This window comes from Rhinatrema bivittatum, chromosome 8 (genome assembly GCF_901001135.1).
Source record: "Rhinatrema bivittatum chromosome 8, aRhiBiv1.1, whole genome shotgun sequence".
Taxonomy (NCBI): Eukaryota; Metazoa; Chordata; class Amphibia; order Gymnophiona; family Rhinatrematidae; genus Rhinatrema; species Rhinatrema bivittatum.
Genome location: NC_042622.1, coordinates 136117033 through 136129716, shown reverse-complemented (window position 1 = coordinate 136129716; position 12684 = coordinate 136117033). Strand labels below are relative to the sequence as shown.

Here is a 12684-nt window from a genome sequence, read left to right as displayed (position 1 = left end):
GGCCCACCGGTAAATCCCCCTACTCACCTGTAGAAGCAGCGGCTCCGGGAAAATGGCTAACAGCTAATGGCTAACCCCAGCTGTGCCTCAACCAAGGCTGCAGCCTCAGGAGGACTGAGTCTGCTCACCTACAGAAAAAAAAAAGTAGTTTTCTTTTTTTTTTTTTTAAACAGCTTGATTTAGCCACTGGTAGAAACAAACACCCTTAGGTCTTATAATTTCTAGTTTGCTTTGTTTTCTTTTTAAAGAATCAGGACCGCAGGTTCTGTCACCTTCATCTGCTGGAGTCAGAGAAATACTGAAGGATCGCAGGTGGCACACCAGTATAAGAGGGGGTGCCTTTCAGCTTTTTTCTCTGACTCCATCTGCTGGAAGGGAGACACAACCCAGCGGTCTGCACTGATCCTGGTACGTACAGGGAACAGTGTTTCTCAAGCCAAGCTTGGAGTACCTCCTAGTCAGTTTGATTTTCAGGATATAGACAATGAAAGTGCAAATCTCTCTCATAGATATTCATTTTGGGTATCCCGAAAATTAGACTCACTAGGGGGTTATTTCAGAACCAAACTGAGAAAAAACACTCCAGAGGAGAAGATAGGAGCAACAGGGATGGTAGGATCGAGACAGTTAATTACCTGAAAGATTAAGAATACACAAGTAAATCTTGTTTTAGTGAAAAGGAGGTTATAGAACTGGGGGTCATGATATGAAGTTCCAAGAGACAGTCTCAGGAACAATGTGAGAAAATGTTTTGATGGAAAGGGTGGTGGATACCTGGTGTGCCCTTCTGGAAGTGGTGGTGGAGACAAAAACAATTACGAAATTAAACAAAGTTGTAGGATAAACACAGATCATCCATAGTGGCAAGCAGGGCCGGTGCAAGGGTGCTAGGCGTCCTAGGTGAACCTTCTGCCTTGTGCCCGCCCTGGACTTCCAAGAAGGCTGGGGGTGACATGCACATAGGAAATGTCATGGTTAAAATCCAAGCTTCAGTGAGCATGGGGAGGCTGGAGATTTTACAACAACCTCACTAACACTGATGACTGCAGGGGGAGGGCCAGGATTATTTTAAGAAGGCGGTAGCTAGGTACACTCCTAACATACCCTTTTTGTTAGGGCTTACTAGTGCTGCTAAGGCGAGGATGCAGGAGACGAGAAATAGGGCTTTCTTTAGAATAGCCCCGTGTCTGTGGAATGGTCTCACTGAGAAAATTAGACAGCTGCAGGATTTTTGTGCTTTTTGCAAACAAGTAAAGGCTTATTTGTATTGCGAGGCCTTTAAGGGATGTTTATGTCAGATATATATGTGGGGGGTGTATTTTAAAAATTCTGTGATGTTGTAAATCACCCAGAACAGTGGTCTGGTAATTGGGTAGGTTATAAATTGCTGTAAATAAAATAAGACACAGAAGAGGGTGTTTAGCTTAAGCATTCATCTTTAAGAATCAAAATTGAAGATGGCAAGGTCTTAAGTGGCCTAGTAGCAGGGCTGTAACAGATTTGGGACAGATACGGAGGGCCTACTTGGGACAGATATGGAGGACACAGGGCAGTGGTAGGAAAAGTGTTGAGACAATAGATAACAGACATGGGGGAGGGAGAGTGATATTCGGTTCAATATGGAAATTTATATATGCAACTACGCAAAGTGGACAAATCTGAACCAGGCAGACTGGATGGACCATTTTGATCTTTTAACTAGTCATTTACTATGTCACATCACCCAGATAGCATACTGTGGTCAATACAGGGTACAATACTGATTCACGGGGTTGACTCCTCCAAAATTCTCAGCTCAGGTCCACCACTGAAGCAGCCGTCACTTTCTCTTCCTTCCCAGGCCTAAGAACATCATCTCACATCATCTCTATAGTATACCTATGCCTTATATCAAAGAGTACCTCATAGCCTACTCACTTGTTCTTAGCTTTAATTTCTAGTATCTGCACAGATAACATCTTACCATAGGTGGTCTTCTCTATGACTCTACCAGTATCAGAAAAATCATCTGTTGCTGTACCGAATAAGCCATGGACTGTGTACTCCTGCAGTAAACAGAAAAGAGTGCATTCCTTAGGAATACAAGATGCCCCTCTCAATCTAAACTCTAGATGCACTACTCATAAGAAACAGAGGAATCTTCTTGTTTGATATTTAACTACAGGTCCATGTGTGATGGGGAAGTTTAGCTGTAGGCGTATATTATCATCCACCTGGCCAGTATGAACAGATGGACAATGAAATGCTAACATATTGGGGAAACTAACAAATTTGGAAGCACAGTAATAATGGGAGATTTTAATTACTCCATATTGATTGGGTGAACATCACATCAGAACATTCCAAAGGTAGTAAATAGATGAAATAAATGACCGTTTCATGCAGCAGCTGGTCCAGGAACCAAAAAAAACTATTTAAGACCTAATTATTAGTGGAATGCAGGATTTGGTGCAAGAGGTATTCGTAGTGGGGCCACTTGGTGACAGTCATGATAACATGATCAAACTTAATAAATGAAGGGAGGACATGAAGGAAAAGTACTGCTCTAGCATTTAGCTTTCACATAAGGAAAATAGAAAAAAAAAAAAAAAAAAAGTGTAGCTGCAAAGGTTAAGGGTTTACATCAGACATGGACACTGTTTAAAAATGGAATACTGTTTATAGATAGAAATACTGAATCTAACTTCTCTTTACGCCTTATCCTTTGAGTAATCCAGTACAAGGTTCTGCAAACATTTTAACGCTATACCAGTTGCTATTGTGAGCTATACCAATTGTGTATACCGCTCATCATCTCCACTTCCTATTGGCTATCACTATTTAAAAATACCATCTTGAAAGCCTGGACCATATGTAAGCCACACATTAAAAAAAGCAGGAGACCTCATATGATGCAGTGAGTCCAGCAAAGCATGTGTGCTGTGAGCTTCGGGTGCCATCCCTGATATCCTTTTTATCACAATTTTTGTAACTTTTTGATTCTGGCTTATTGGGAAATTTACAGAAGTGTATGGACAAGTTTCTTCTAAAGAATACTCAAGAAATAACTACAAGAGCCCTAAAAAAGGAAACTCAAGCTGTCTGAGCTCAAAATGGCTAATGAGCAGGAAGAAACTGCTGCTGGGGCCTTGGATGAGGTGACGATTGCTATTCTCACTAAAGCACTAGTTGAAGTGCTGGAGGTCTTTAAGATCATGAGAGGTCTTGAACGAGTAGATGTGACTCGGTTATTTTCACTTTCGAATAATAAAAGGACTAGGGGGCATTCCATGAAGTTAGCAAGTAGCACATTTAAGACTAATCGGAGAAAATTCTTTTTCACTCAACGCACAATAAAGCTCTGGAATTTGTTGCCAGAGGATGTGGTTAGTGCAGTTAGTGTAGCTGGGTTCAAAAAAGGTTTGGATAAGTTCTTGGAGGAGAAGTCCATTAATGGCTATTAATCAATTTTAGCCACTGCTATTAATTGCATCAGTAGCATGGGATCTTCTTAGTGTTTGGGTAATTGCCAGGTTCTTGTGGCCTGGTTTTGGCCTCTGTTGGAAACAGGATGCTGGGCTTGATGGACCCTTGGTCTGACCCAGCATGGCAATTTCTTATGTTCTTATGTTCTTAGTGTAAATTCAACTTGTTGAATGACATGGCTGCTGCAGAGCTTGCGGGGGGAGCTCGACCCCAAGTTCAGCTAGAACTGCTGGAATGAGGGGTTCTAGTTCCTCCCTCTGGAACAGACAGACCACCTTAGGGTCATCACCCTCTAAAGAATTCTGTTTCCCTTGCTCTTCATCCAATACCCCGCCCGCAAGAAGGGGAGAAGAGACTCCTGCACCTGCAGCCGCACTGCCCGGAACCTCCTGAGCGGCAGATCCTCCTGAAGCCACAGCGCCTTTTAACTTTGCGACCCTTAGAGACGCGGGAACATTGGTATGCTTGGCTACCTTGGGGGGCGGTCCCTGTGTAGGTCTTATCAGCAAGGCACCACCTTGCGGAGACCTAGAAGCCAAAAAGGCTTTATACATAAGGAGGACAAAATCTAAAGAAAAAGAATCAGAATCAACATCCTGACCCCCTGGGAAAGCAGAGTCCTCCTGTAAGAAGTTCTGATCTTGATCTAAAGTATTATCAGGACTGGCAGGGACCGGAGACAGCACTGGGGGAAGCTCCCCCTCCCCCTTAGCTCGTGCCTGAGCTGCAAAGCAAATGTATTTAAGATGGCTGCCATTCCTGCACTGAGGGGAAAGGGATCAGCCCTGAGCCCCTCGAGGCTTGGTTACTACTGCAGACCCTGAAACAGAGCTGCCTTCCCCTCCAGGAAGGCAGCGAGAGCAAATACCAGCCCTAGAAAGCCACACGGCCGATTCTCCACATGCTATACACCAAGATGGCCGCGGCATCGTTGGGGGGGGGGGGGGGGACAGCTCAAAAATGCGAAAAACGTTGCGAAATTCAGCAAAAACATGGCAATTCAAATGGGCAGGGGTACTGGATTGTAGCTGACCAAAAAGGAAAATTTTCAAAAAATTTCATTTTTTTTTTATACCGTGCTCAGGATCACAATGGGTTAAGAGAGGGACCGGACCACCGGTAATCTCTTCCCCCGGCCGCTTACCTTGCTGGAGCCCCATGGGGTTACCAACCCCAGCTCCAATAACCTGCTACCAGAAAGGATGACCTCGCAGGATCTAACAACCCTCTGGGAGGATAGGGAGTACACTCCCTTCTGTAGAAGAGCCTCTTCTCTCTATTTTTTTCTTTTAAACTTGCTTCAAACTTTAAGCTAGTTCACTCTTAGTTAATTTTTAAAGGGATAGCCTAACTCCAGAAACAGGGCAAGACTGCAGGGTTTGCACCACCTCCATCTGCTAGAGACAGAAATATCGAAGGGATGCAGGAGGCACACCAGGTTAAGTGAGGGTGCCTTTCAAGTTTTTATCTGTCTCCACCTGCTGGAAGAGAGGTATAACCCATGGTCTGTACTGATCTGGGTACATACAGGGAAGCTGTATAACAGAACATTACTACATACAAGTATATAGCAACAGTAACTGTTGCTAGATAAATAAAATATACAAACATCTATTGTTCGCTGTTGTGTAACTTGTTTGTTGTTTAATGTTTCCAAAGAGTACCCTCCCCTCCCTAATGAAAAAAGAATCTCCATAAGGATCCCATAGGCCTAATATTAAGAAAATCTCATCACCTCTGGAGGCTATAAGCCAGCAGTAGCGTCCATCTGACACCATATCGTATATGGGTACCACAGCTTCTTGAACTTAGGAAGCTGTTTCCGCTTAATGGCAGTAAGCCTATTCAGGTGGTAGATTCGTGCTAATCTTTGGGTAACTTTATTAATGGGTGGGACAGAGTGTTTCCAGCCACAAGCTATGTTGTCCCAGGCCGCCAATATTATTTGTAGAGGGAAAGTTTTTTCCCCTATTGCTTGATCATCCACCTTTGTATTTAAGAGGCAAAACCAAGGATCCTTGCTTATGGTCACCCCCAATTCTCTTATCAATTCTATTATCCCATCCCAAAATCCTGAAATGATTGGACAATCCCACCAAATATGCAAAAACATGCCACACTGACCACATTGTCTCTAGCAACCTTCATCCAGCGAGGGGTATAACATATGTAATCGAACTGGGGTGAGGTACCAGCGGTACAACATTTTATAACTGTTTTCCACTATAGAGGCTGAAATGGAACATCTTTCAGCAAGGGTAAAGCAAAAGTCCCAATGCTTGTCCACCAATTTGTGACCTAACCCTTTCTCCCATCTCTGTACATGTGTGGGGGTAAGCTGGGATCTTTATTGAAAATATGATTTATTCTAGATATCCCTTTAGTAATAGAACACGACTTATCACATAACACTTCGAATAGGGACTTCCCCTGCCTCAGGTTCCTTGGACTACCTTTTGAGATAAGAAATGAGCCACTTGCAATTAAAATATGAAACTGAACAGTCTAACTGGAAGGTATCCTATAAATCCTGGAAACTTCTAGTGTGAGTCACATTCACAAGATGTTCCAACCTACTACACCCTTTAGCTCACCATCTTCTCTCCAGTTTACCAGAGCAGCCTGGAAGGAACTCTATTCATAAAGAAAGGAGATCTGTAGAAATAACATCTGTCCCCTACCAGTTCAGATTTCCATTTATCCCATATTTTCAAAGTTAAGGCGACCGGCAGAGGAATATACATTGCTGGACACACCTGACTTTACTGGGAAACCATACTAGAGTTTCTGGAGGGATATTATTCAAAAGGGCTGTTTCCAAGTCAACCCACCTCTTTCCTTTACTCCCACAATGCCAATCCAAAATGAATTTCAGTTGTGCCGCCGCATAGTACCAAGACACTCAAGGTACTCCCAGCCCTCCCCTGTCTTGAGGAAAATAAAGTACCCGATGCTCTACCCTAAGGGGACATTTCCTCCAAATAAAATGAAGAGATTTCTTCTGCCAAAGAGATAGCTAGGTATCAGGAATTTCGATAGGTAGACTGAAAAAGATAAGTGAGCTTTGGAAGAGCATTCATCTTTATGGCCGCTATTCTACCAAGCCAGGGCACATCAAATCACACCCACTTAAGATGATCCTCAGAGATTTTTTTGCCAAAACCCCACATAATTCATATCAAAGTTTGTCCAAATTTGCACCTATTTTAACCCCCAAATATTTTACTTCCATTTTTTTGAATTTTAAAAGGAAATTTACTTTTAATTTCCAAGACCGCCTCTTCAGCCATAGATATATTCAGAAATTTGGAATTCCCCGCATTTAGTTGGTACCCTGAAATCTTACTAAAACTGGTAATCTCACTCATCATAAAGGGAAGAGACTTTTCCGGTTGGGCCACAGTGAATAAGATGTCGCCTGCGAACAATGATAATTTATACTCCTGGTCTCCCACTACCAGCCCTTGAATATCCTTATTAGCTCGAATTTTAATAGCCAGAAGTTTGAGGTACAAGGCAAAGAGAGTAGAGACAGTGGGCAGCCCTGATACATGCCATGCCCTATAGGGAAAATCTCAGAATAACCTCCATTGACTTTTATACAGGCAGACGGGTTATTGAGTAGCTTGTGTATCCAGGTAGAAAAATTACCTCCCAACCCCAATTTTTCCAAGAGGGTGAACAAGTAGTCCCAATATACCAAGTCGAATGCTTTTTCAGCATCTATCGTAAGAAGGGCCATTGGGACATGAGTGATCTGCACCTGCCAATTTAAATTAATGACGCGGCAGACGTTGTCCGCAGGGAGCTTCACTGCCATTAAACCGGTTTGGTCTGGATGGATTAAAGAATCTATCACTCCTCGTAACCTGTTTGCTAAGATTTTTGCCAAAATTTTTAAATGGAGAAATGACTTACCTGATAATTTTGTTTTCCTTAGTGTAGACAGATGGACTCAAGACCAAAGGGTATAGTGTACTCCTGATAGCAGATGGGAGACAGAGTCAGATTTCAAAGCCGACGTCAGCCTACATATACCTGTGCAGGAAGCTTAGCTCTTCAGTATTCTCCTCGAAAAGCAATTGTGGATACATCTTTGCTCTAATAACTTAATTAACTAGGACTGGTTCAACTGATTTCCAAATTGGAGACCGCCAGTGCACTCAACCGAATAATGCCGACACCTGGCAACTAGGGTGTCTTGAACTAGGGATAAAACCTGGCTTACCCGTGCTTGTCTTGTTCTCAGTGTTTGTCACCCGGGCAGCTGTGGGCGGGATGCTGAGTCCGTCTGTCTACACTAAGGAAAACAAAATTATCAGGTAAGTAATTTCTCCATTTCCTAGTGTGTAGCAGATGGACTCAGGACCAATGGGATGTACAAAAGCTACTCCCAAAAAGGGCGGGAGGCTGCCTGTGGCCCACTTAGTACTGCCCTTGCAAAGGTTGTGTCCTCCCAGGCCTGGACATCCAGACAGTAGAACCTGGAGAAGGTGTGTATGGAGGACCATGTCGCCGCCCAACAGATCTCGGCGGGCGACATCTTGGTTTCTGCCCAGGAACTGCCTGGGCCCTTGTTGAATGGGCCTCGACTCGCAGAGGTGGAGGCTTCCCTGCCTCTACGTAGGCCGCCTTGATTACTTCTTTGATCCAGTGGGCTATGGTGGCCCGCGAGGCCGCTTCCCCCTGCGAAGGACGAATAGGTGGTCCATCTTTCGCACTGATTCCGATCTTTCCAGGTATCGGAGGAGTCTGACTACGTTAAGATGGCAAAGAAGGCGCGAGTCTTTCGCGTCCTTATGTTCATCTGGAGATGGTAGCAAGATGGTTTGGTTTAGATGAAATTCAGAAACCACTTTCGGTAGGAAGGAGGGGACAATGCGTTACTGTATGGCTTCCGGTGTGAACCTGAGGAAGGATTCCCGACAGGATAGCGCTTGAAGCTCGGAGATGCGACAGGTTGAACATATTGCCACTAGGAATGCAGTCTTCAAGGTCAGGAGCCGTAGTGACAGACCGCATGTTGGTCTGAAGGAAGTTCCCGCGAGGAAGTCTAGTACTAGATTGAGATTCCATAGGGGTACCGGCCACTTTAGGGGTGGTCGGATTTGTTTGACCCCTCTCAGGAAACGGGAAACCTCAGGATGGGTTGATAGGCTGATGCCGTCCACTTTGGCTCTGAAGCAGGCCAGTGTGGCCACCTGAACCCTGAGAGAGTTGAGAGACAATCCTTTCTTCAAGCAGTCTTGCAAAAATTCCAGGATCATAGGGATTTTGACTGTCTGCGGAAGGATCTCACGGGTCCTCACACCAGGCTTCAAATACTCTCCATATTCGTATGTAAGCTAGTGATGTGGAGAACTTGCGTGCTCGAAGCAAGGTGTCAATCACTGCCTTAGAGTATCCACTTTTCTTCAGGAGAGTCCTCTCAAGGGCCAGACCGTAAGAGAGACTAGAGTCGGGTCTTTGTGGAGGATCAGTCCTTGCCGGAGAAGGTCCCTGTGTGGAGGTAGGCACAGAGGGTTCCCCGCAGGAAGTCTTCGCATGTCTGCGTCCCATGGCCTTCTTGGCCAGTCCGAGGCCAATACAAGTACTAGTCCCCTGTGGTATCCTATCTTGCGGATGATCCTGCCCAGTAGTGGCCATGGGGGAAAGGCATACAGTAGGTCATCCTGTGGCCAGGTCTGGATGAGGGCATCGATTTCCCGGGATTGCGGCTCTCATCTGTGGCTGAAGAACTTGGGCGTTGGACCGGGTTGCCAGGAGGTCCATGGTTGGGGTTCCCCAGCGGTTTACTATCAACTGGAAGGCTATGAACAACAATGACCATTCCCCTGGGTCTAGACTCTCCCTGCTGAGTTAGTCCACAGAGACGTTGTCTTTTCCCACGATGTGGGTGGCTGAGATCCCTTGCAGGTTTGTTTCTGCCAACGTCATGAAGGGGTCTATCTCCAGGGACACCTGTTGACTTCTGGTTCCTCCCTGGCGATTGATGTAGGCAACTGTTGTGGCGTTGTCTGACATGACTGACAGACTCGACCCGGAGTCTGTGGACGAATCGTAGGCAGGCTAGTCTGACTGCTCGGGCTTCCAGTCGGGTTATGTTCCATCCCGCCTCTTCCTTGTCCCACTGTCCCTGGGCCATCAGTTCCTGACCGTGTACTCCCCACCCTCGCATCCATGGTGAGCAAGATCCAGTCCGGTGGGGATAGTTTTACTCCCTTGCTCAGATGGGTCTTCTTGTAAGCCACCATTGGGGCTGGGTCTGAACCTCTGCTGGTAACTGGAGGTGAATGGAGTAGTTCTGGGACGTCTGTTTCCATCATGACAGTAGGAAATGTTGTAGTGGGTGCATGTGGACCCTTGCCCATGGAACGACTTCCAGAGTTGATGTCATGAGACCAAGGACTTGGAGGTAGTCCCATGTCTTGGAGCGAGCATAGTTGAACAGATTTCGCAGCTGACCCATCAGGACCTTCTCCTAGGGGGGGGACGACAACCTTGTCTTGCTTGGTGTTGAACCAGACTCCCAGGTACTCTAGTGATTGGGAGGGCTGCAAGCAGCTCTTGGCTGTGTTGATGACCCACCCGAGATTCTGCAGCAGATTCTTGACTCTGGTGGTCGCTTGGTGACTTTCCTCTGTAAATTTTGCCCTGATTAGCCAACCGTCCATTTAAGGATGTACAAGGATTTAGTCTTTCTTCAGTGTTGCTGCCACTACCACCATGATTTTGGTGAAGGTCTGAGGGGCGGTGGCTAGTCCGAAGGGTAGCGCCCGGAACTGGTAATGATGGTCCAGTATCGCAAAGCGTAGGAAGCGCTGATGGTCTTGATGGACCGGGATGTGGAGATAGGCTTCGGATAGATCCAGTGAGGTCAGGAATTCTCCCGGCTGTACTGCCCTTATGACTGAACGTAGGGTTTCCATGCGGAAGTGTGGTACCCTCAGGTAACGATTGACGGACTTGAGGTCCAGGATGGGCCGGAACGTTCCTTCCTTCTTGGGAACGATAAAATAGATGGCATAGTGACCAGTATTTTGTTGGTGCGTGGGCACCAGAGTTATTGCCTTTAGGCTGAGTAGTTTCGTCAGTGAGGTTTCCACTGCCATCCTCTTGGAAAGGGCGGGGCACGGTGATTTCACAAATTTGTCTGGAGGGATGCTGTGAAAGTCCAGATAGAATCCCTCTCGAATGATGGTTAGGACCCACTTGTCCGACGTTATCTCGACCCATCTCTGGTAGAAGAGGGTAAGTCTGCCCCCTATGACTTCTTCCGGTGGATGGATCTGTTGATTCTCATTGTGGGGTGCAGGCGGGGCCTGTCCCTGAGCCTGCTCCCCTCTTGTTGTGTCTATTCTGAAAGGACTGAGCCCTGCTTGCGGGGCGAGGTGCTTGGTAGTTTGTGTTCTTGTACGGTCTAAAACGCTGAGCAACTCTGCCCTCGCTTCTTCGGGTGGAGGAGCGCTGGTTTCTTTTGTTCCTGTCTTCCGGTAGGCGAGGTACTGGAGATTCACCCCATTTGTTGGCTAGCTTCTCCAATTCACTTCCAAACAAGAGAGATCTTTTAAAGGGCATCCTCGTGAGGTTTGCTTTGGATGTCACGTTGGCTGACCAGTTTCGGAGCCATGGATGTCTTCTGGCTGCCACTGCAGAGGCGACGTTCCTGGCAGAGGTGCGCACTAGGTCTGAGGTCGCATCCGTGAGGAATAATACCGCAGGTTCCATGGTCTCAACAGGCGTGGTTGCGTTTCTGGAGAGGAGCAAGCAAGAACGTGCCACCACGGCACAGCAGGAAGCAATCTGAAGAGTCATTGCTGCTACATCAGAGGACTGTTTAAGAATGGATTCCAGTCGTCTGTCCTGGGCATTCTTTAGTGCTGCTCCTCCCTTGACTGGAATGGTTGTGCGTGTGGAGGTTGCGCAGAACATGGCGTCCACCTTTGGGAACCGCAGGAGTTCCTTAGCTGTGGGTTCCAAAGGATATAGGGTTTCTAGGGCCCGTCCTCCTTTGAAGCTGGCCTCTGGGGCATTCCATTCCAGGTCAATCAGTTGCTGTACCGCTTGCAACCTTGGAAAATAGCATGAGGCCTGACGGAGAGAGACCAAGATGGGATTTTTATCTTTGGTTCCGCTGTGGTGTCCGTACCTGGAATGTCTAGCGTCTTCAGGGTCTGGGCCACGAGAGCTGGTAAGTGTGTGGAATGTTCTTATCTGCTTAAGAGACGGAGAAATACTGAAGAGCTAAGCCTCCTGCACGGGTATATGTAGGCTGACATCAGCTTTGAAATCTGACCGTCTCTCATCTACCATCAGGAGTACACTAAACCCATTGGTCCTGAGTCCATCTGCTACATGCTAGGAAATCTAAATTTATAAGTGAAATAGGCCTATAAGAGCCACACAGAGTTGTGTCACTTCCTGGCTTTAGGAGTATTGTAATTCCTGCTGTGTTTGTGTCATTAGCGATTTGGCTAGATGAGAGTAGATCATTAAAAGCTAGAGTCAAAGGGCAAGTACTCTCTGCAGTAAATTGTTTATAGAAGCCTGCGGAGAACCTGTCCAACCCTGGAGCTTTGCCTGCTTTCAAATCTTTTATCACCTATGCTACCTCAAATTCTGAAATCTCTTTATTTAATCTTTCCTTCTGGTTATGATCCAGACCAGGTAATGAAGGTCTTTCAAAAAATCTAAGATATCCGATATATGAATATCCTGCCTAGTAGCATAGAGTTCTTGATAGAATTGGGAGAACCTAGTCCTGACTGCCTCTCATTCTAAAACTATTTCTCCATTTCTACCTTTAATTTTGAACATTTGATTCTGTAGTGTTTTAGCTTTAAGTTTCCTAGCTAGTAACTTGCCAGTTTTATTTCCTCCCTCAAAGAATTCCTGCTTGACGGTATCCATTTGAAACGCTATCTCCTCCATATCCAATGCTTTCAATTCCCTTCTCAAAAAGATCTAGCTTTACCTCCACCCAGGCATCTATTTGTCTCTTATGTCTGATTTCTAACTTAGCTATATTATTCAATAGCAACAATCACTTTGCTGCTTTAGTTTTCTTCAAAAAGATTGCCCTGGCGATCAATTTGCCTCTCACTACAGCTTTGAAACATTCCCATATGCTACTAGCAGATACCTCCCCATTTTCATTGTCTATTAGGTATTCCCCCATCTCCTTCCTCAGTCTTTCACAGTATTCCTTGTCATCCAGCA

General features: G+C 45.8%; 1 protein-coding gene across 5 annotated transcripts in view; it reads right to left on the bottom strand.

Moving 5' to 3' along the window:
• The window catches only part of TRUB2 (TruB pseudouridine synthase family member 2), a 71323-nt gene that overhangs the window by 28925 nt on the left and 29714 nt on the right, over window positions 1–12684 (bottom strand). For all 5 annotated transcript variants that reach the window (XM_029610819.1, XM_029610821.1, XM_029610820.1 and 2 more), the window contains exon 6: window positions 1964–2045. In XM_029610819.1, coding sequence (XP_029466679.1) covers window positions 1964–2045 — 82 coding nt within the window. The remainder of the gene's footprint in view (window positions 1–1963; window positions 2046–12684) is intronic.